General features: G+C 40.0%; 1 protein-coding gene across 4 annotated transcripts in view; it reads left to right on the top strand.

The window, feature by feature from the left end:
* Positions 1-25,466, top strand: part of rngtt (RNA guanylyltransferase and 5'-phosphatase) — a 66,913-nt gene that overhangs the window by 37,032 nt on the left and 4,415 nt on the right. For all 4 annotated transcript variants that reach the window (XM_020603987.1, XM_020603988.1, XM_020603985.1 and 1 more), the window contains exons 13-15: positions 8,219-8,287; positions 18,322-18,422; positions 23,156-23,222. In XM_020603987.1, the coding sequence (XP_020459643.1) occupies positions 8,219-8,287; positions 18,322-18,422; positions 23,156-23,222 (237 nt within the window). The remainder of the gene's footprint in view (positions 1-8,218; positions 8,288-18,321; positions 18,423-23,155; positions 23,223-25,466) is intronic.

Below are 25,466 nucleotides of genomic sequence, written 5' to 3'. Positions count from 1 at the left end.
GGAGTAGGGGGGGGGGGGGGGGGTAACTTTATCTGATGGGTGTTTTTCTGCTGCAGTTTCTGGGCTTAATGCAAAGTTTATGGTTTATATCCATGTGACTTGTTTTAGTGTATGTTGTTGTAGTTTGGGGAAACTGCATTAGTGCCAAAGATGGGAACAGGTTTAACATGTTTCTTAAAGAAGCTGTTTCCATAACTGGTTTGGCTCCTGGTTATTAGAGTAAATGTTGAAGGAAAGAACCAGAAAGAGAGTTTCAGGCCACACTTCAGTTAGAAGGACAACTCATTTAGTATTTTTATCATCTAAAAAGTCTTGCATCCTGTCATCCTTACCTGGATGCTAGGATGCTCCACAGAAGGATTTAGAAGGTATTTTTTGCAAAGCTGTGAAATTTCAGAATGACGTGACAGTTGCCAGTTTTTTCCATAATTATTTCTTTTTTGAAGATGTACCTTATTGCCTGTTAAACTGGTGCTGTTCTTAGGTGCATCACATATCAGTTGATTTTATTTATCGACTGATTGTATGAAAATAGTTTTTTTAATTTAGCAGCTAGGTGGGCTTCTGAACTATACTAATGTCCTCTTGGAATATCTGTTAGTTGGATTGTTATCTTGTCTATTGCTAGTGTGATAGTACATCATTGATATGTTGTCTGCTCTGACTTGTCTGACTTGTGTGTTTTTATTATTTGTTGCTCTTAATGGGTCAGTACACTAGTTTTCCCTCTGGGGCTTCAACTAATAAAATTTTCTAATCTAACCTAATTGAAACCTACCAGGTTATTTCCTATTTTTTCCAGACTGTCCAGACATTTTCTCATTTCAGTTTTTTTAATACTGTAGTTTGTGTCCTGATGGGGGTCATGTTCCATTTAGTGCCAAGCTTGAGATTAGATTGAACCTTTTAAGCTTGTAGATAAGTGTAGCCTAAATGTTTGCACTCCGAAAGGTCGTTTGCAAATAACTAAATTCTTGAGTGCGGTGAGAGTTGTACTGCATCTGAGGCAGCACGAATCCCCATCATCGCGCTTGTCAACGAAAAGTAAATGCTCATGTCTTCATCAGCCATGGTTGTGAAACTGTCTACAGCTAAAGGCATAAGTGTGATTATCCTCTGCTGACTCACCTTCCACTGCACTGGGCTCACAGTCCTTCATTCTGCACAAACGTCCTCCTCTAACCATTACGTCCAGCACCATGATGAATCCTGCTTTTCTTGTTGAAGTAGGTCTGTAGTGGCCAGGCTAGAAGAAAGTAATTCCTTCTTGACAGAATCTCTCATTAGAGCTCACAGTCTGCAGGTTACTTGTTGCTCATTGAGCTCACACCTCTGTCAACTGCTGAGTCTCCAGCCATTAGAGATGCGAAAGCATGACCCCAGGTCTCCATATTTTCAGTCTACTAAATGTTGGTGTTTAATACAATGTATAAATCAAGCTTTGGCCAGAATCAAAGCTCTGCATCTCAGCTAGTCTGTGGTGATTTTACTCCTACGGTATCACCTCAGCTACAAATTAAGATGTAGATTGTGCTTTGTTGTAAGAATTTTGCTAGATAATGACTGAACTAGTGAAGTAACATCTGCCATCCTGACCTGTAAACATACAGTATTTTATGTCATTACAGTAAGAGTGTGGGAGAAGGTAAACAGCTGATGTCAGCTGACAGTTGAATACGCTGCAGTTAGGCATTCAGCAGCCTGCACCTCTGACTGGTAACACACCCATCCTCCACGAATAAGTTCAAGGACTAGCTGCACTTCATCACCTGCAATCTTTAGCTCCATCTCTCTGCTACTGCACCCACTCATAGAGGGAATGGAAGCATGTTGACTGTTGTATAAGGCCTTATGCTGCTTGGAAGAACACACGACATGGACTCGATGACTAATGTTTGTTTATCTCTGTTGCTTTGAGATTTTTCAGTTTTCTTCAAAGCCTCCAAGACATTACGCAACATCTGATGATGCACGGCACATCTATACAGTAAAGGTCAGAGTCACTGGAGAGAGAGTGGCTGAATATTTTGGCAGTATTGAGTGTAGCGGCTTATCCTATTCGTTCTGCTTGCCTGCTCTCCTTTTGCCCTCCTAGCTCTATGTCCATGTCTGGGGAAAGAAAGAGCCATTGACCTGACTTCAGATGTTCTATTGATCTTTGAGTTCATTTTGATTCATCACCTTCTCTACCTTCAGTCTGCCATCTGCCTTTTCAGTTTGTCGCATGGTGATATCATGACATCTTTGCTCTCACCGTTAGCTCACTGCAGTGCTGTGACTGATGTGATGCTACATCATGAGGCGTCGAGCACCTTAAAGTCACACATACATCTTCAAAAAGTCAAGCAGAGGAAAAAGCCTGTGACCGTTTTATATGCTTTTGCATCACTAATCAGTGACAAACATGCAAAATAAGAGGAGTCCCGAGGATACAATTTTAAATGCTTTCTCTCTGACAAAGTCAGCCCCTGCACTGTCAAGCTCAGGAAATTAGGGTGGGTGGAAAATTGATTTGCATAAGAATTGCAATTCATATTTTCTGCAATTCACAAATGCTAAAAATCGATCATTGTATAAAAAAAAAGGTGGAACTCAACCTCCAGGTCACGGTGCCGTGCACGGACAGTGTACAGCGCATCACATTTAGATTTGATTTGATTTATTCTTTCAAGCATGTAAAGACAGTTGATATGTCAACACACATAATTTTATACATATCCAACAAATGCTAATCCAGAATCAATTTGCTTATACCTAGTACATGCTTGAATGGAGTAGGAAGAAGTCAGACTTATCCAGTCCTACCCCATGACATCATCTTACCATCATTGGTTTGCAAGCAGTATCTCTACATAAATAATTCTCTTCTACACCACACAAGTAATATACTAAAGAATTATTACAGAGTGTTAACATTCATACACCACACCCACAATGTTCCATCTAATTAATCATTGAGCCTGTTCTTGCATATATCTTGATTGACACATACCTTTATATTTATGTTTAAACTCAATTTTTAAATTTAATTGACCCCTTAAATTGTATCCCCCTTCCCTTTCATTAAATAGTTTTTGAATTCCACCAGGTAATAAATTGTTCCTGGCTTTATACATAAACACAGCAGTCTTATATCCCACTAAATCGAAAAATTTTAACAATTTAGACTGTATGAAAGCTCCATTGGTGTGATCCCTGTACCCCATCTTATGCACAATTCTTATCGCTCTTTTTTGTAATATATACAATGGTTGAAGTGAGCTTTTGTATGTATTTCCCCAGTTTTCAACGCCATACTCTAAGTATGGTAGAATCAATGAAGAATACAAAATGCGTAGTGCTTTCCCGTCCAAAATATATCTAACCCTTGCCAATATCGATATATTTTTTGCTATTTTGTGCTGAACATATCTGATATGAGATTTCCAGGAGAATTAGTCATCAACTATGACACCTAGAAATTTAATTTCATGTACTTGTTCTATATTAGCTCCCCCAATTTTCAATTGAAGTTCATTATCTAGTCTACGATTCCCAAATACCATAAATTTAGTTTTATTCAAATTCAGAGATAGTATATTACTGTCACACCATTTCTTTATCTTCTCAAGTTCCTGTGAAACCCGTCCAGAGAGTTGCTGTAGGTTTTCACCCGATGCCCATATGGTAGTGTCATCAGCAAACAAAACCACTTTCACTAAATCAGAAACCTTGCATATATCATTAATATATAGTATAAATAATTTAGGTCCCAAAACAGAACCCTGAGGCACTCCACATACAATGTCCAGCTCACTCGATTGGTATTCACCCAACTTCACAAATTGACGCCTCTGTGTCAAGTAACTTCTAATCCAATTCCAGAGTTATCTTGTAATGTTAGTTCATCTTCAGGAAAGGAAATCACTTGAGCACATTTTAATGACTCGGTAAAGAGGTTTGAAAGATGAGTATGGTGTACGTGTTGAAGGACTGTGTGAATACTTTGTAGCCCATTACCAACAGCGTGGAGTGAAGCTCAGCACTGAAATCTGGCATTAACAAACAAGCGCAGCTCAGTAGCACTTTACAAAACATCAGTCAGCTCTGGTGGGGTGAAGAAAAGAACTTGTTTCAACAGACCTGTGTCTGTTTTTACATAACACTGCCTCTCTCCAGTAGTAATGCTGCAGCAGAGATGATGCTGTTCTCCACTGCTGCAGATTTGACATCACAGCACACCCCTACAGGACACACAGTCATCTTCTCCTCTTCCACTGTAGCTTTGAATGCACAGATAAAGCAGCTTGCTTTTGGAGCCCAGTAACCGGTTGAATCCCGGTTGTTGCCTCTTCACACTGACTCCCTGTCTGTTGTCTTTATGAATATGACTGAATGTGTCTGAGTGTGTGGGCTGTGCTGAGCACTGCTGTGTGTTTGTTGTAATTGGTTTATCTTTTCTTTCCCAGAGACAGACCTGTGATATAACCAGCAGTGGTATATCTTCAGCACAGACTTAAACTGGTGAAAGCCCCATCTCCCTGGCATGATAACTCTTTTAGTTTTCTGGATGGTTATTTATGGTGTTGTTTTTGGAAGCTGAGAAGTCTGAAAACAGACCCATTTCAGTGCTTCTCCAGAAGACCCAACATGTGTAGACAATGCCAGAAAGTTGTTAATGTCCCTCTCCATCTTTTTGCTGTCACCACATATGAATATGGCTTTTACAGAATGACCAGGATCCATCAAAAGACACATTTTCTAAGACGTTTAACTTCTCCAGACTGTGTAGCCTTGTTTTGAATATGGGCCAGCCAGTGGTTTAGCAGCCTTGCCCACACACACTGATGTGGGCTTTTCGTTTAATAGTGCAGTGTACACTGAAACGCTTCAGAGGGCCGTTCACTTTAGGTTTGAAAGGAGCCTCCAGCAACAGCCTTGTGGATCTGACCAGAATATCAATCGATCCTCTCCGCCTTTGATTCAGTCCCCTCATCTAAACCTCCTTGGAGCAATGGGGATGAGCAGATATTAGGAAAATACAAAGCGCATAATGACAGTCCAGGTGTGATGAGGAAAAGCCTGTGATATACTGCACAAAAAAGAGGCCACAGGACTGCTTTGTTAATGAGAGTATTGTGCTGCTTGCATACATTCTGCATAGTAATAGACTGTAAATACATACATGCCAATTATTGACACAAGTTGTTGAAATGAATGAAATTGGAGGAGTATATTAGTGTCAGTTGTGTTCTCCAAACTTATTTTGATTGTGTCATATCATTTGTATTTATCTTGATAATTATAATGATCAAAAGTGTAATTTTCCCACATGGGATGCTCAAAAAAAGAATAAAATAGAAATGCAGTAGAAAAAAGCTATAAAAGCTAAAGATTGACTTAAAACAATAAAAAAAAAAAAAAGCTTAACCACAATTATGATTCAGTGTAGAAAAATCCCCTCAGGCAATGGCTTGTAGGCTGTAATACTTTTTAAATCATATCCTTTGTTTACAGTTGAGTCAGCCAGGATTTACCTAAATTCAATACTAATGTCAGAAAATAACAAACAAAAATAACTTTTGAGCATTTTTCTTTTTTCTGTTAGTTGACAGACTAATGCCATTTGAACTATGATTCTCTGAGGTAACGACGGTAGAAGTGATGGCAGCTGGCTGCTAAAAGTCAGCATTTGCTCTACAGAAGACGGACTACACTAAATAAGAGTGAAAGTGAAAAACATTCTTCATGTCATTACAGTGGCATCGGGCTAATAGCCAGCCAGCTAGATAGCATTTATCATTGTGTCCTTTTTGTAAAATGAGCCCAAACATGAAACACTGGAGAGGAAAATGGTCTGACTTTTGCATATTAGTGGTTGATTAGTCTCCCCAAGTGTTTCTGTTCCGTCTCTGCCCTGGAGTGTACAATGAAAGCTCGATCTCTTAATGGGGCTTTGCTGTTCGCCTCCACCTGCACAGCCCTACTGTCCCAGTCCGCGGCTTTATGTTTCCTTCCTAAAGGTTTACCATGAAAGAAGGGTTGCTGCCCCCTTTTCTGCATTATTGCTCCAAGGAACTTCCTTACAGTACAAAGGATGTGAGTGGAAGTCTTTCTGCTCATCTTTCCATCCAGGGTTCACAGTGCTTGTCGAAGCTGGTGGGTGGGTGTGCTAAGATGGCAAAAGAACTCAAATGGAACTCCCAGATCTTGCCGCCTACATGCCGTTCCCTCATAAAGACACCAGTTCTTTTGAGTCTGGCTATCTGCCTTCTCCATGTCAGCATGATTGTTGAGCTTTGTGTGATCTTCTGTGACTCATTCATTATTCTAGGGAGCACCGATGTTTGCTTATGCTTTCTATGCAGATACAGCAGAGCATCAACAGTTTTCTATTCCTCTATGTAAATGTATGCAGCGTTCTGCACTTAACTTGCTTGAACACAGTGTTTGGAAAAATTGTGATGCTTAACATCAAAGTACTGAGTGGAAGTTTGAAATCATCTACTGGTAGAATTATATGTTTAACAGACAAAGGGTATTTTACTCTGTTAAAACCTATGCTCTACATTTAGGGAACTCTGGTCAGCAAGGCTTCACCAAACCCAGTACAAAAGGTGAAGGGGTGTGAGCACTTTATGAAGCAACTGTACAGTATGATATAAAATGTGGCTCTAAGTGCAGTGTTGTTGTTCCACCTTTCAGTACCTTCCTGCATGTCAAAGTCTTGATGGGTTGGATATGATACCTGATACCCACTGTAGTGTCCTAATGCATGTGCTTTCTATTTTATTGACCAGGGCAGTTTTCTGCTAGCCTAAACACATTTACCTTCTTGCATGAACGTACAGAATGGCGAAGATCAGTTTTTGCATCTAAGATTTCAATAAATACTTCCTTGGACCGAACTGTACAAGATGGTGATAATGAGCATGTGATGGCCAGTGACTCATCCTCATTTTCTTTAAATCACTACAGACTCTTAACAAAAATATAGGTTGTTGTAGCTATAGAAGCATAAATCCATATTTTTGCACTGACCTGCTTTGGTTCTGAGCCCTAGTTCTGATTTGGCAATCTACGATCGACAGTGATTCTGCAGTCTGTTATTTTGCCTAAGCTTACATCAGACTCTGCTTTATGTATTTATGTACAGTCACACATTAGATTTGGCAGTTGGTATCACATTACAGCCAAATGTTTTCCAGGGTATATGATATGTTTTTGGATTGATTTAGATTGATTCCCTTCCACACAGCATCAGTTTTCTCTCCATACCAGCACAGCATGGAAATAAACTCACTTCAGATTCTTAGTCCATGACAGAAAACACAATATCACATTAAACTGCAGTCACAGTTTTATTTTGGTGAAAGCGACACGGTTCAGTTACCGTGCAGTTGCATTTTCATCCTGTATCTTGTGTTAACAACATTGATTTGAACGTCTAGCATTCCAGGTTCTTGCATTTTCAAATATCGCTGAAGTTGGACCTAAGTCTGCCTGGCATCTTCTCTAAGTCTGCACACAAAAGCATGCAAGTCAATTTAGCTTCTCTTTTTTTGACACAGTATTTTGAATTAAACCCCAACCAAGCCTTTAATATTTTTTCCATGTATATTTTATCTAAGGTCTGTTAACTGTTCACATAGCCGCCTGAGCTTCAATTGTAATATGCAGCTATTATATTCAGCCTTATTTTAGTGCTTGTGATATTTTTGCTGCAGGTGCCGCGGCTGTTAAAATGCTTCACGGTGCAGAAAATGTGGCTTTATTGTACATCCGCCATGTTCCCTGGGCGTGCGTCTTTTCTCTGCCACACCCGTGGTGCTTGGTGTTAACAGAGGAGATGAAATCCACTCGTTCCAGTTATCAGTAACTTAATTTGTTGCCGTTCCCGTCTTTAACCTGGTCTGCCATGTTACAGTTATTGATCTCTGTCATACATTATCAATCAAAAAGATTAGTTCCTAGGGTGGGGTTAGATTGATATCAGATTTGTGCTCATGTTAACTCTGCAGGATGTGTCCGGTGAAGGCCCAGCCTTCTGGTTATGTTCAAAGTCAGTATTTTCCTTTTATTTTAGAGGGTAAGGTATTGTAGGCAGACCTAGATGTAGCTGAAAACTACATCCATGTCATTTCATGTGTAAAGCTTTCAGCTGTCTATCTTGTCATTTATAAGTTTTGCTTGGCTGAAACGCTGTCCTCCTTTTTTTTTGTGTGTGTGTATTTTTCAGCTACTGGAAGGCAGCTTTACATCCCAGGTCAGCCATGAAGTCGATGGGCTTATCTTCCAGCCATGCGGGGTAAGCCTCCAACTATGTGTGACAGTCTGCTATTTCTCAAAGCCGTAGCCCAGTTGCCACAGGTTGATTGTCAGGCTCAGCCTTTTCTTCCATCAAGCGCCTACAGAAGAACTGGACAGATTGTCACTACCACCCGCTGTTTGTCACTGTCTCTATCGGTCTTGCCCTGTGTTATTGTAAAGGAAGCCACACTCCTACATGAATTCACATAAACATGGGCCTCTCTGTAAGACACTGCGCAGTAATCCAGACACATGGCGGTTTGTGTTACGACGGAAACGGCCTTGGTTGGAACACTTGATGTACTTGGTCCAAGAACAGTGATTTTATTTCCTCTTTTCTTCTCCTATGATGGAATCAGAGGCCCATATTTCTCTGTGCAATATATGAACTCTCCTGTTGTACTCAATAAAGTAGGAATAGCACAGGTATGTAGGTATCTGCAGTAGATATGAGCCCACGTACTGAACACATGCTGAGGTATGGGATAAAGCTGCAGGTAGCTGTAGTGCCTGCTGACTCGAATGCTGCTTGAGAAAAGTATCACATTGTCCCAATGGCTTTTTTTTTAGTACACTATTGTCAGATTTCACATGTTACACTTGCACTGTAGCTTGAACTGCTTATGTGAAGCTTGTGTGTCTCGGATCTCTGTAGTTTAGTTTATGAAGCAGCTCTCATTTTACTAGTTTACTTGGTTTTCATCTTTACAATTTCAGGTAAAGGTATATGTTCTCTTTTTTTTAGTAGATTGATTTACAGCACAACTAATTGGTGTCAGTATTATGTGTCTGCATAACCTGCTTCTCTTTTGTTTTGACCCTGGAAATGTTGAACATCTTTTCGGTCAAAAGTACTCACCTGTTGTTTCTCAGGCATGGTGATGTGACCATATTGCTTCTCTGGCTGTAGTCCAATGAGCAGCTGGCATCAGGTGTTTTGTCACCTGTTTTGTCTTTTCTGGTTGTGGCTTGAAGCACAGAGTGGGAGATTTTCTACCCTGTGTGATTGTGATGATTTGAATCTGGTAACGCGTGCTCTCTTGCCTGATGCAGTTTTCCCCCATGCCTGTGATGATTACCAAGTCTGCTAAACCCTTTTAATGTATCTAATTTCCATGGGACAGAATAAGCAGCTTAAAGGCTAATTATGAAAATTTACCCGATAAGGAGCACCATATGGAGGCTTCCTATTAGCACAGCTGTATGAAATTCATTGAATTGATATTGATTATGGCGACTTATGTCTGAGTTGCAGAGGTAAAAGCCTGCACGCTGTTTTGGACAAACATAGACATTGCAGTTCTATCTTTTGTGGATTTTCACTCTTTTCTGTGATTATTAATTCTCTGTAGAGGATTTATCATACAAAGAGCTGATGATAAAATCTGGCATAAACAGGTTTACAGCTGACGTTTCCCTCCAATACAACATAAGCAGCTTCTCCAAACAGATCAAGGCTGGTTAATCGAACAGTATCGCAGCATAAATGTCTTGTGTTTGCAGAAGCTTGCAGTTCCTAACTTTGTTTCTTATACTGCCCAATATAATCTTCCCCCCTTCTTTATCTAATATTGGACTTAGGTTATTTTATGTGAAAGTGCTTGGTTTACTGCATTTCTGTCTCGGAGATGGAGGAATGCTAATTAGATTGAGGATTTTTTTATTTTCACAGTTGATTTCAAATTTTTAATACTGTGGGAGAATTTATCCTGTAATCCTTTATAGTATATTTGGGGACTGAGAAATGAATTATGTAAAAAAAAATAGATGAAGTTCTTTTTTAGCTGCACATTATGCAAGAGACGGTTTAGGAAATCTTTTTAGCAGGTTGTATTGAACTTTCAGTCCTGGCCAGAAAATGCTTTTGGATTTAGTGCACCAGGGCTGCTGCTTTCAATGCAGCCGGTCATTGATTTAGAGTTATATTGTCTTGTGTGTCCTGTGGAGAAATGTGTTAAAAGCAGGCCCTCTGGATGTATTTGTCATTTATTGAACTTGCTGAGGAAAATGCAGCAGCATCATCCACATCAGAGTCATGCTTTAGGGCTACAACCAGGATTGGTGATTTGTTTAGGTAGGTGGCTTTTACAGTTTGCTGTTCAATGAGCATGAAAATGTGCAAATGTTCTGTCAAGAAGACTGATTGTATGGACAGGATGTTGATCAGCCAAGTCCATTTTGTTGCCAGGTGCATGGATGGGATTCTTTTCATAGCACCTCAAGCCTGTGCACAATACACACTTCCTTTCAGAAATGACCACCATAGACAGATGTTTTCCATGTGTTCCATTTGACCTGCATATATGCTCAGTCTAATCTGTGATCAAATCGCTGCTCATTAAGATCTTGTTCATAGTTTCATAAATCTGACTGAAGGAAATTTCTCCAAACTCTTGGATGTCAGCAGCTGGTTCCTGTCTGCACAGCTGCTCTAACAAATGGGCTGGGCAGGAAAAGCTGGCAAGTCTAATGTGACTAAATGATGATGCAAATAGTCGGCCATCTGATGTGAAATTCCAAGAGAAAATATAATGAAATGTTGCCTGGCTTTACTTTTCTATTGCAGTGTCTACATTAAACAGTGCTTGGTTTTATGAATGTGCCATAAACAGAGAAAGTGTCTCAACAGAAATAAAAAAACTGGATTTTTATAGTAAACCAACAGTAATTACTTGGACTAGATTAGATTTATTCACATGCATCTAATGACACTCGGCTAATGAGAACAACAGTGCGGCAGCGGCCTGGGTATCATCACAACAGGCCCTGTATGCAATTAAATAGAGCAGCTGAAACAAATTGAAATGGTAATGGCAATCCTTAACAACCACAAGCTGGCAGACGCAGCACAAACAGCATAACACATAAAATGACAAAAGTCATTCCAGACAGCTCCTCTCCCCGAAGCGCTTTTGTGTTTTTAAATGACAGTCTTTTGAATTTTGCAGCATCTAGATTTTGTCCAAATGCTGCTAAGATGTGAAAACTGTACAGAAGATATGTATTGTCTTTAGCTTTTTACTACTGCAACCAGACAAGTAAATTGGAAACCTAACCTCATGTGAACGGAGACTGGCTCAGGCCATCACATAAGACTAATAGGACTTGTAGGGCACAATTGAAAAAAGGCACAAAAAACACTAGAGAGTAATTTTCCTAGAGGTTATTACAAATTCATAGCATTAAGGTTAGAGGCACATACGCCAGTGCTGCTACTAGGCTTTTTTTTCAGTTGGTCTTTCTTCAGAAAAAGACTAAATGTTTGAAAACAAAAGACAACTTCTTTGCATTAAATTTGCAGTCCTGTCTGTTTTATCTGTGGCACACACCAAACGCCAGTCGCCAACAGTGAGCCGTGCATAGTCAGCGAATTTGCAAATCATTAAAATGCATTTAGTTTTTTTGACCTTTTAGCTTGTGTTATTGAATTATTGATGGCCACCGTGGCTTTTGTTTGACACCTCCTTGATATGCCAAGCTATGTAAATAGGCCATTATTTGTGAATGATGCTGAGCAGTGGGAGCCGTGCTGCGTTGTGAGGGGACTCTTTATGCCCCCCTCCTGAGTGAAAAGTTGATGTTCATTGTTTGGAAGCACATTCTCCTTTGGAGCGTTGTGGGGTTTCATTGTGTGTCTTTCTTTTGTAAAAATAATAATAATGGTTGTTTTAATTTACCAGATTTGATCAAATATTAAACAACAGAGTGACTCTGGGCTCGAAGTGTTGATAGTGTTTCTCATTTTCACCTGGAGGTGTTGCTAGACTGGAACCGACCACATGGATGCATGTACAGGTCCAGATATATGTACTGACCTTAGTACGGTTAAGTGGATAGAGTTTTGGCCAGATGTGACTGATCTGCATCTGTTACAGCTGATACTTAACACTTCCTGTATTTCCCTGCTGAAACAATAAGCTCTCATAGGTCTTAATAGAGTGCCGTAGGGACGACGTCCAACCCGGACATGAGCATCACCTGAAATTAAACATATCAAGGCTGTAAAAGTCGAGTAGTGAGTAGATGAGTCTCCGTGTTCATCGTGATGATATTTTATATCCCAGACAGCCTGTGTAGTCTGACTTAGCCACTTGTTAGCAACTGCCTTTCTTAAGACATGTAAAACCATTAAAAACATCATGAGCGGGATATTTACTGGTGTATTTTAGTTCATAGAACGAAACGTGAAAACGCATTGGCATTGTGTTAAGCTTATTTCAGCCATCTAACAAAAAAACCAATTCAAGAAACCCACTGACTTGAGGGAACCGGAAGATGGTAACTCGGTTCCAGGTTTTAGGGCTCATTACTACCGCGTTCTATTTAAAAATTTTAAATATCCTGCCCCCAACAAAGACTCTTCTTATTAGCTACCATAATAAAATAGTGGATCATTTCATATGCAGTATCCTTTAGATAACTGAATACATGTCTTATGCAGTAGCTGGTAGTATAATTTCTTATTAGGTTCAACTAATTGCTAGGCTAAAAACCCACCCTAAGGAGACATGAGAATAAATGACAGTTGCCATAAAAGTAGTGGGGGGGTTGTCTGTTATGGATGTTACGAAAACTGATTCACTCAAATACTGAAGAAATCTGTGAAACTTGATGATTCTCAGGCAACTTCTGGGCTTATAGAGAGTGTCTTTATGAGTTCTAAGCGGTTTATAGGCATTTACTTGAGAAAGAGATCAGAGATACTGTAATAAGATCCTAAGAAGGTTTGTCACAATGAATCTAAATCATCGGTGCTAAAGGCTTTATGGATGCCTACTTTAATGCCTCCATGAGCTGTGCATCACTGTCACTGCAGTTGCTGCTGCTGACAGCTACATGAACCTGTCTTTTTCACTGCAGACAGTATTTTTGGCCTTTTACTTAGCTGTTATTTTAACCGCTGTTCTTTGAGTTACCTTGACATTTGGTACTGTCATCCATGTCCCCCCCTTAAGGTTAAATGTAATTACTTTGTTTTGTAGGTATTGGGTGATAAACCAAAGACAATCCCATGAGCCTCAGCTGTACTTTCTGGTTAGTGCTTACTAGCAGATATTAAGGTGCTAACATGATGAACTAGGATGGTGAACATGGTTAAAATTATACCTGCTAGACTCATTAGCATTTAGATCAAAGTAAGACTAAGTCCATCACAGAAGTCACTGGACTTTGCTTCTGATTTTTGGCCAGTTAAACTGCATATTTCATAAGATTTCAGGCTTATTAAGTCATTTTTAAAGGCACAATCACAGCAGATTATTGAAAATGCAACAGTATGATGATCACTAAGAGCATACATTAATAGACTGTACATGTAGAGGGCCAATAACACTGCCTCACACTGAGATTGTTTTCCAAAGTCATTGTTTTTGTCAACCTTTACCCCAGCCTGTGTGTGTGTTGTTAATCTCTTCTTGTGTAAAAAGGATTAAGGTGGTCTCAGGGTTAATCTCAGTACGGTCTTGCTGTGAATATCTATTAATATTAGCACAAAGGTTGCCACTACAGCAGCTCACAGTCGCTCGGTGTGTTATCTGGCCCAGCACATGGTGTCCTTGGAGTATGTTTACTTTGTTTAGTGAACATTGGAAAGATTTTTTGATTTATAACAGAACCGTTGCCACAGATGGCAGAATTGCTTATGGGAGAGCACTCCAGATGGTGATCTCTGTACAAAGAGTACAAAGAAATGTTTTTGTTCTTTCTTCACTTGAATAATATCAGCTCCACTCAAAAAGCCAAGTCTGTACGGAAGGTTTGATTCATATTAAGTTTTGACCCAGTGAAGTTGAACCTTTTAAATCATATTGTAGAATATGATATTGTGGAGACGCAAGATTGAGTTTGTGAGGTCACATCAATGGTTATTGTGTCTTTTATGTGGTCCATGAATCAGTATAATCATTTTAGGTGGGCTTCGCTATTCTTCTGAGTATCTGTGTGTGGTATTTGTTGTCCGATTACCTCAAGGTTTACTCTTTGGCATTCCCCCACTCTTGTATTCCTTATCCTTGTTTGAGAGTCTGAGACAAATGTCTTATGCCACTGCACCATTTTGCACTTTCACACCAAAGCCCTTCTGAAAACACACACACAAACACGCACACAGTGTCAGTGTGACTCTCAAAGACCAGCGTGTCTGAACCGTACCAGCAGGAGCTTTTCTCTGGGGAAGAGATTTGTTGGCCTTGTCCAGCCCTTTGTCTATAATCCGCAGCATACTTAAACAATAAGCCTGCCTTGAAGCAAAAAGCTGTTATTGAAATGAGACTTTGGAAAAACATGGTAATCAAAGGGCTTATCTTGAAGCACACTCTCCAGTAAGCTTCCCTTTCTCCAATAGAATTACTATATTTACTAAAATTTTGATTCTTATGCATAGATTCTGAAATAACTTGCTATATTCACTACATCTGTGATTCTGATGGTGCAGTATGTGTGTAGTCACAGATGATCAGCCTTTTGATATTAAGCATGCAACGTAGTGTTTATGAATAACTGTGCTGCAGATTTTGGCTGTATTTATTTATCTCATATCATTGACAAATAATTCATTCAGAGCTAAAACTGCTCTTAACGGATAAGGTTGGTCCTTTTTTTTATATATATATATATATATTAAAAGAATTTTATAAACCAGCAATGATTTACAATGTTTTTATTCATGAAAGCTAGTCTGTTAATTTAATTCAAGGCGACTTTCAGCTACAAAGCTGTATATTTTATAAGCGATAAACACGGTATAGAAGACACAGTCATAGAAAGTCAATTTTAGCCAAGCTAGCTGCATGACTCCAGGGACGGCATTGTATCTCAGTTGGTCGTCCGCCACTTTGGTCTAGTCTGAAATATATTTGATCACTATGACATTTTCATACAAATTATATATGCATAATAGAGGCAGGGGAGTTCTTCTAAATTAAAAACTAGCAGCTCTTATAAAGGTCTAAGTTTTAAATCACAGTGTTATTGTAAGTTTGGCTGCAGCCTTCGGGATGATGAGTTTTATTAGTGTGACTATCACCCATTTCCAGAAAGGTGTTCTTGCATTCTTCTGCCGACAGTTAAAGTAGTTGATTAGCTATACAGTAATTACAATCATTGTAATGGTACTTTATCATTCTCTGCTTCTTTAAATTTAGAAGCCATACAGGTACACTTTTGATATCACAGTATGCAGGGCCCTCGGTTTTTCCTCTGCTCAGCCTGACAGTTTCTGACTTTGAACAGCAGGCAATTTATAAGCAATGAAACATCATTTTATGAAAATGAATTTGATAGGTGAGAGATGTGTTCCTGAATGCAAGCTCAGGTTTGAAGGTCTGTTTTGCACTTCAATAATAAAGCTTGTTTTGTATGTGTAGTCACTTTTTGACATGACTAACAATATAGTAATGAAAGTGCAAGTGCAGCTTGCAGCACTTTTACATTTAGGAATGAATTTGAAGGTCACCTGTTTATTTAATTTGCAGTCTGATTGAGTTTTCATGGGGATGTTGCCATGGTTCTGCAGGCTTGGGTTCATTTAAAGCACATTATCCTTTGATTGAAAATGTAGCAAACACATTTCAGCATCCAGTTATAAACAAGTCTCAACAGATCCTCAGGCCAGTGGCTTTTCAAGGGCTGGCTGATTAACTATTAGAAGCGTAACTATTCTGTAATTTTACCTCAGTAAAGACGCACACAAACCATGCAGACTTTCAGTGCAATTTATTTTAGCTCTTGAGAAATTAGTACCAAACATCTTTCTCTTTTATTCAGTAGTAATATTATCAACATTTCACATCAGGGCTCCATAAGTGGAATACATTGTTTCACAAGAGGTTCCTACAGTATGCAGTATTTTGTTTGCCTGTACAGTATAACATATTGTAGGTAACTTCATGAAGGCTGCTCCTTCCCACGCCCATGGCTTCAGGAGAAAAGATGTTCTGAGACAAGGTTCTTCAGCAGAGACGTGCACTCTTTGTGGAGTGTGCTTGTTTAAAAGGGATGTGAAGGCCACCTCCCACACAGAGAGCTCCACTGTGGACAAAGCAGGACACCACATACTTGCCTTTACTTCACTCTAAACATAAAATGATAAAGTCAACCTGCTATTGACCCGACCAATTTATAGTTTGGGTTAACTGCAGTATTATAATTTCAACTTGTCTGTCAGTACAGGATTTTAATCTTATAATGAGAGCATATTAGTTTAGGAACTGTGACAAAGTATGTGGTTTTTTTACTGCTTGTATGACAACTGCTGCAGACACCAAACAAATACACAATGACATCCAGTAGCACCTGTTACTCCTAAAGAATGGGTTCATTCATTGTAAATTTAAGATGGAAATAACACAACCAGTTTTGTTTTTTGTTTTTTTTATTCCCTGAAAAGCAGAAGCACAACTATTTTCTGCTCTAGCTTGAACTATAGCACTTCAAAATAAAATAAAATAAACAGAGGATGGTGCGGGTTCATTGTTTTCTTCAATTGCTTCCCCATTTGGCTTGATATAACTTTAACAAGCAAGCGGGGCTCGAGAAATGAAGTGCGAAAGCAGCTGCGCAGCTTCTCATTTGTAGCCAACACAGATCATCACTTTTATGCTTAATGTGACAAACAGTGATGGTGCAGGTCATATCAGGTGTCCACAGATGGCAGGACAAAATAAAACTTGTTTACTGTCAGATTTGTGCACTCTCTGCAAGCTGGTGTCTGTACTTTGCTGAAGAGTTCTGTGAGGGAAGAAGGTTCACTGAGTAACACCACTGTACACACACAAGTGAACCGGGTTTCTGCTATTCAAACGGAGCGGGACGTCTTCTCTTTAGCTGGTCGTATGAGTCATTTCATTCTCATTTGTAATTTAAGCTTATCAACCTTATAGTTTAGAACCGGGACATTCAGTATTTGAGTACCTCATGAAAAGTAAGACTTCACATTTAGAAAGCTACAGCTGGTATTTCAATGTCAGATGCATATTTAATCAACATTTAAGTAAATCTAAGTTTCAGATTGAACACTGCATCAACAGGCACCTGGTATTGGAAAGAACTTGGTCTGATTCCTGCAGTGGCACTGAACTTTGACATTGGATGTAAAATCTGGGCTGCAGTATCAGAAGTTTAATTTCTGTAGATACTTGGCTTGACCCTGAATCAACAGAAAGTTATTAGAATAACTAAGATTTTTATGCTATTTGGCAATCTCAGCAGCTTGCCAAACTCAGAAACTAAGTCTTGTGTCTGTGGAGGAGTGAGGTAGGTTTTTTGACAAGTAGTGGTAGTAGTGTGTTTGTGTCTGCCCATGATGGTTTTTTTTTTTTTTTTTTAACATCCTGCCTTAGGGCATATGTAGGTGGAGCAAGGAACTGTGACAGCGCAGGTCCTCCTGAGGAATCTTGTCTGTTTTCCACACATTTCCTTGGAGTAGACTTCTGTTACCGGGCAACCTGACAGTGACAGAATCTGGTCATCTGTTCCCGCCTCCACCCGTCATGCCTTTACATTTCTCATGTTCCACTGCACTAGCTGTGATGTGTGAAAAATCTAATCATGTTGAATCATAATTTGTCAGCCTCATTATATTTACCTATCTATTCCTGTGCTCCTACCGTACAGTTTCCCACTTTCATTTCTAATGTGGAGTACTTGAACAAACTCTTTATCCTGTTTCTGTCAGGAACTTGTTTGCATTTCATGATGTTTTTGATACCCGGCGACAAATTTTTAACCTATAATTTCAGTTCATTTCCATGTCTTGGTGCTTTATGTAGTTAGACACCAACAGTGTATTATAATGGAGCCTAATTTGTATGAGGGTTTTCAGCTCATTAACCCCGACAACCACTTAAAATTACAGCTCGGCTCAGAAATTACTCAACTGTTAAGTCTGCAGGGTTTGTGGGTTGGTAAAAATAAAGTCCTACTTTTAGAAACGCATCCTCATCCCTGTTGCTGAAAGCAGTTTTCAAATGGATGTACCCCAGCACACCTACCACATGATCATTTTTTTGGGGGGGGGCTCGGGTGTCCTTGCAGAGATACAAGGCCGGGAGGTGTGATGACATCCTCAAGTGGAAGCCCCCCAATCTCAACTCCGTGGACTTTCGCCTCAAGATCACCAAAGTTGGAGGAGAAGGGTAAGTCACTGTTGCCAGGGAAACACTGTCTGACAAAACTAATAGCACCTATCACTCTCTGCCACGCTGGAGTACTCTGAGACATCTACATGTACCGTTTGTGTGTCTGTGTGAAATGCCCTGAATTCCTTTAACATTATTCTTTTCTATTTTATGTCATGTTTTTCATGCATTTCCTTTTTTGCTTCTGGGTTTAATTTCTCTTACTATGATGTTACTACAATGCGCAAAGGTTCATTCTTTTTACCGGCGTTGTTTATGTGCAGTTTCTGTCTGCAGTCCCAGAAAATTGTTATGTTATTTATGTCCAAAGGAAAACACTGCTGGCCTTTCCTTTTTCTCCCATTTTATGTTGATTATCATGTGCAACATAAATTATTCAGATTCACTAGTGCTCACTCCAGCTGTCATCTTAAGACACATCACAGCTCTGCAGAAAACCAGTTCAGTTTAGAAAAGACAATCAGGTTCCTGCAGATAATTACAGACTTTGGACATGCATGTATTTTTTCTATGTTACATGTAAGCTAGTTGTACAGTTGGTAGTAGTCTAAACACCTTATGCAGTACATTTTTAAGTTTGTACTATATATAAACGTAAGCACTTTAAATCAAATGGTGTAAGAATTCAGCTTTTTTTTGCCATGTTTTTGGACTCCAGACAAATTTTCCAACAACTTTAGGTGGATTATCATTACGGTTTGCAAAATATGCATGTTTTCCTGAAATTGTTTTTAAAAAAAAAACCAAAAGAAAAAACTAAATCGACACCTGCACCCAATAGAATAATATTTACACATGGTCCACTCAATTAGTCAAGTGTCCACTTGGACTCAAAGATAATTTGGTGGTCAAAGGTCAAGGTCAGTGACCTCACTTCTGTCCCATACCTGTGAATCTGACTGGCGGAGGGGTACAACCACAAGGCTGTAATTCTTGATAAGATTTAGCTCATAGCACCTCTGTGCCCAAGCAGTCTCACAAAGCTGCTAGTGTGGCTGTAGCCTCTCCTCACTCTTGTAAGCACACATTGCGCATTATATCTCATTGCTCCCTGTGCTTTTCTGCAGCTCAGCCTGTCAGTATTGTCTGAGCAAGCAGACACATGGATGTCAGGTTTCTGGTCATGCTGCCTATTCCTCTGAGAGCCAGGTGACCTTCATGACCGTTCCAGCTTTGTAGCCATGAGCCTGCCACCGTTCACCAGCAACAGACTGAGAGGATCACAGCAGGGCACAGTCACTCATCCGACTCCAAAGCCAGCTAACAGGCCAGCTAGTCGGCTTCTAGACTCCTCCCTGTGTGTGGGAGAACACAGACGATTATTGTTACCATTTGAGAACGTTCAGATATTTCACCGAAAGATGAATTTTGCTGGCAGAGAATCACTCACTCATTCTTGGTGTAGGTTTTCAGATCTCTCCTTAGTTACTGTCTGAGAGGGAGAGAGCGAGCGATAGAGAGAGATGGACAGGCATGTAAGGAGGTAACAACTGTTTATTCATCAGCCCACACAATCAATCCTTGAGCACGTCTTTGTGTACCACTGAGGCATACAGCCTTGCAAGCTTTATTATCTTCACTTGAAAGTAAACACAAAAGCAGACAGTGATTACTGTGAGGCAAGGAAGACTGGAGGTAAAGAGGAAAATGGAAAGATGAAACAATTCCAAAAAGCATGACCACCCCACCCCCCAAATGTGGAATTAATAAGTAGTGTATGGATTGCTTGAATTCTGGATGTCTTGTGCCAGTATTTTGTCGAAAGAGGTGATGATTAAGAGTTGCATCATCATCCATTAGGATTGCAGTGATTTTGAAGAGCCAGAAAAAGGCGAATGGTACTGTCTGACTGGCTTTGGTTGGGTCTCTAGAGGCGTCCAGCCATCCGGGCTTTTGTTACGGGCTTGTCTGTTCTGTGGACTCAAGTGTCATTACAGCATCCCAATCCATATTTTGTGTAACTAATCCACTGTCAGACTTTCCAGTCAGGTACACAGCCTTTGACAGATGATGTAAAAGTATCAAAGGGAGGTTAAAGACAACACATTATCAACACTTTTGAGGTTTTTAAGAAGTTTTCATTCACATTCTTTCCACCTGCCATACAGTTCTATTCGTGGATCAGTTTGCTCCATTCTGATGTTGCCATTTTGAGTCTTGTATAGCAGCCATTTTGTCCATTTTTCATTCTGTTGTGCTACTGGTAGTTCTTCTGTCAAGATGATCTCATGATTATTAACCAGTGGCCCTTAGTCAGTGGTGCTGCCTAACCCTGCTTCCAAGCTTGTTTACTTGCCACTAATTGTATTTTAATCAAATTTCTGTCCCTTCACATCACACTTTCTTAAAAAAATCAGACATAAAGGACCAAACAACAATTTATAACCTAGTATTTTTTTGTTGCTCTTTAACTGCAATTACCCAAAACAGTCAGTTTTAGTTTACTTGATAAATTGTAACATATAAAATTTAGAAACTTCAGAGGGTTTGTGTGAGAAAGGCCATCACTTCCCTTGTAGTGTATTTCACAGCAAGTGGAGCTCATATCTCCAGAGAGCTTCTGCAGCACTGTAGCCATCAGCACAAATATGAATGATGCTGCAGAACAAACACGGAGCCTGTTTTTGGACTTTGAACCTGTTACAAACCCCAGCGAATAGTTTTCTCTGTATGGACACAAGGATTTCTGGAGCTGGCATCCTAATAAACCAGCTGGCACAGTATCACAGGGAATGTGCTGGAAATCTCCAGCATCGACGTTTTGTGGATTTTGTCTAATTTTTTCCAGTGATGTTAAAATTGTTTGGCATATGTTAATAATATTCAGAATTTTTCATTATTATTATTAACGTGCATCTTAACACACTGGCTTCTTGTAATTGCCATATTTAAAGGTTATAGATGGTGTTTTAGATTTTTATTATTGTCAGCAGACTGATTACAAGACCAAAAACTAATAACGCACTAGTTCAGTCCCACATACCATCATACTTGCAGCTAGTGGTGCAATGACACATAGTTAAATACACAGCACAACAAGAAAATACACAGAGTACAAAACACAAATGATAATTGAACAAAATTCATTGACAAGCTCCAGATCATTCATGAAAGTGTCTGATTCCTCTTTAAAAGCTATTTCAGCACTAATTGTAAAGGATGCCATTCGTGATCCATTTTGAGTTCAGTGGGTAAGGACTTGCACATATTTAATCCCTGGAACTGAAAGAGGATTTAATGAAAGGGGCACCTTACAGTTACTGAGCCAGTTCCAGTGAAGTTCCCTCCACCCTGAGCCCATTCATTCTTTCCGAAGATGAATGTACTGTTATTTTAAAAGACTTAATGTAGTAATGTCCTAAAACATTGGGCCGCTATGGCTGTTAAGAGTAACTCATTGTTTTGACATTATACAGATGTGCTTTTCCAAGCTTTTTTGCATCTGTGGATTCAGAAACCATTTGACCTGTTGTTCAGCTGTCAGAGGTCTGACTGCTTGCTGTTCTGAGGCTACACTGACATTTAACAGCTTCTGTGAATCCATTTGTCTCAGTTCCCTGTGCTGTTGAAGCCTGAATTCATCTACCTCAAAGGAAAATTGATGTTGTTGCAGTCTAATTTAAGACTGTGAGACATTCTGTTGTACCTGAGCCTCACGCATTCAGATAGTGAGTAGAGCATCAACGCAACGTTGTGAAACAGCTTGTGAACAACAAAACCGTCTGTTGTTCTGAGGCACTCGTATATACTCTCATCTGTTTTGTCATTAGTTCCACCGCTTCTGGGAAAATCGCATTGATATCCTACTGTTGCTGTTTGAAAAATGTGTCATCGGTTCTTTTTTCTTCTTTCAAGACCTGCAGGTTTAGGAAATAAGTATTTGTCACCCAAGTCTGAAGTATTAATAGAGCCAGTGACGAGAACGGACTTGGTGTTGTTAGGGCTTGGCACTGGACACTGTCCATCACTGCATGGCTATTTGGCTCTTTCAATCGCTCTTAATAGTCTACTGCCACTTCCTTCCTGTTTGTGCTAGCTATCATTACACAGGAGGGGGTTTGGGTGGATGGAAAGACGGTGTCCAATTTCAGCTCCAATTGAAATCTCTCTATGAGGTGCATCAGACTATACCCGCACTGTAGTTTAGCCGTCAGTTGAGCTCAATAGCTCCCTTATTTGTGTTCTAAAAATGGTTAAATAATATGAAACCACACTTGTATGTTCAGTCCATGGCGCACACAATGGCGGACAAAGTGTACAACGGGTACATGGGGGTGTTTTTGACGGAGGGAGGTAGGGAGCAGTGTGTGATTAAGACACTCTGATGGGCGTGATCTCTGGGATGAGACAAATGTTGAGAGTACTGAGGGACAAGACTACTGTATATAAAGTCTGAACAAACTGTGCTGAGAGCTCACAGTCACCTCACAGACAGTTGATATAATGAAGTAATGCCCCTGAACTTGTGTTCAGTCTGTACGTTTCTCAGAATTTCCACTGACTTGGGCCCATACTGTAGTTTTCTCTGTGCATTGAGAAACACCAAGCTGCGCACAGAGACAGAAGGGCTCAGAAAGGTGTCATCTCACATCTACGCTGTTCTGTTACTAGTTGGAAAATGGAAGCAGCTTGGTGGTATCTTTGCACTGTTGTTACGATTCACATACTCTCATGTTGAGATCCTGTGCTGAGTGTTGCGGGTGTTAACTGTGATCTTTTTGTCTTTGTAGGCTGCTTACAGAGACTTTCGGCTTGCTCTACGTCGGCAACTATGACAGGCCCTTTGCAAAGATGAAGGTGAGAAAATAAATGTGTTGTTTTGTTCAATTCATCCTCGTGACAACAAGCTGAAGCCCCCTGTGCCCCTCCAGCTTTCCTTTTAGCAAGGCACAAGATTTTGCTGTATGGGCTCACTCAAGGACACTCTATAATAACTAGCATCACATTTACATTAGGATATTATGGAAATTTATGTGTCTGGAGCAGAGAACAGGTTGAAGAGGAACACGATAGTAATTTTGCATTTGTTCTATTTTGATGCATAGTTCTACAGTGCCATTACTCTATATGGAAATTTGCCACTGTGACTAAATGATTCTTAGTATGTGTAGGCTTTCCAACAGTCACAGTCATGCTTTCGACAGACAGAAAATAAGTGTTTCTGGTCCCTCTGGTATTGTCACTGCTGTACCAGATTCCCATGTATCAGCCCTGGGCTCTGTTACTTAACAAAGTAGAGTCTCTGTCTGCTGCTCAGTGTCTAAGCTCCTCTCAGGGAGACAAAGCAAAAAGCTGAAGCCCTAGGGTCATCATCTGTCACCTTTCACTGTGCTATTTTTATCGTGAAACGTGTTTTACAATCAGTCCAAGTGCCAATATGCTAAAGAATGGTAATTACATGCCAACACTGGACATAGCGACTTGTAGATTTGGCTGCCTGAATAATGTTCCCTATAAATCTGACACAGTGTCACTTTTGCACAGTCTGTGACTGTCTGTGACCTACAGTCCACCACCACAGAGGAGTTTGGACATTCATTTTCTTCCTCATGGGCATGCTAGCAATGTCAGTGGGTCCATTAGATGTAATTTCAGGCACATTGGCTTTCCGCCTCATTTGAAAGCATCCAGCTTTCCAATTTTCCATCCAATTTTTCTGTACTTTTTCTTTCATTAGAAAAAAAGTTGTAATCTTCAGGAAATTTGTGTTATTGGCTCAGTTCTTCCAGTTTAGCTTCATATTGTTGTCATTTCTTATAGTTCACCTACAGGCAATTGCTAAAATGAATTTTGAAAGGGAGCTTTCATGACGTTTTTACTGAAAATCCTTTGTCTAGTGATCATTTACTTTTGTAAAGTCCAGGTAGACAGGGGCTGTTGGACTAAGAACTTCTAGGGACCACCCCACCGGGGAGCTCCCCCATGAACTACATACCTTCACTGGCTTTTTTCTGTTTGCAGTCACACCAACAGTAGCAAGGCTACAAGAATCATTTTCAATAACAATTCAAATTGTGAGTATAAGAATCAAATCTTAGTGATTGCGAGCTCCAAGAGTTACCATAGATTTTGCTCTTGTTGCGGTGCATGGTTCCTAAGAGTTTCTAGGCCCTCTGGGTCTCTGCATTATTCCAGTTCCGACTCCTAAAGAAGCTAGAATTTGCTCAAGCCTGGTACAAGTAACAGATTCCACATTTAGATTTCCCCACTTCATGGAGCGGGCCTCCTGGGCAGAACTATATGTGGTCCTGTGAGTACAGCTCATTAATCATAAATCATTTCAGTGGTTCCTGACAGATGTAGTCACGTGAGAAGGAGATAAAATGGCTCCCTAACAGAGACCCGTAGCTCTGATGAAGTTCTCGGTTTGGTAGCACCCACCTCACCCACTGAGTGCTGAAAAGCCTAGTTCCCCAAATTGTGTGACTCTATATGCATCATTAAGTGAGAGTAGGCCAGGTATTTCTCACTCAGCATTAACACTTTCTCATTCAGCTGCAATTAACTATTTCAAAGGTTGTCATTTTCATTGCCCACAGCTTTTGTCCATTCTGTGGGATTAAAAGCTAAGAATACTAAATGTGCTGCCCACAGGGAACTTGAGAAAAACACTCAGTCGTGCTGCACAACAGACTCATCAGTTAAAAGTTTGGTAGGTAAAGTACAGTTCTGTAGGCTGTGTAGTGGTTGGCTTTGCAGTTCTTCTGTGTGTCTTGTTTAACTGCCAGACCTGACAATGCACTCATGCTTTCCACTAATTTGCCTCAGTTACACATTATTGCCTTGTTTTTCTCCTCTGAGATCCCCTCAGTTCTGATGTGGTCCTGTGAGTGTGAATGTGTGGGATAATGGCTGGTGTTATACATACTCACCAGAGACCCAACGCTGACGTCATTTAATGGATTCATGAGGAGTCACTGAGGTGTTGAACTCCCATTTGTTTGTTCTGTGACACAGCTTTTGAAGCCCACATATAGCTGTGATTGTCCCCAGTAATTACATTGTAGATAACACAACATGTGAGGACAATATTTTAACACT

Source organism: Monopterus albus, unplaced genomic scaffold, assembly GCF_001952655.1.
Source record: "Monopterus albus unplaced genomic scaffold, M_albus_1.0 scaffold63.1, whole genome shotgun sequence".
NCBI classification, from domain to species: Eukaryota; Metazoa; Chordata; class Actinopteri; order Synbranchiformes; family Synbranchidae; genus Monopterus; species Monopterus albus.
The sequence above is the reverse complement of the archived record's forward strand: the minus strand, read 5'-3'. Positions and strand labels throughout refer to the sequence as shown.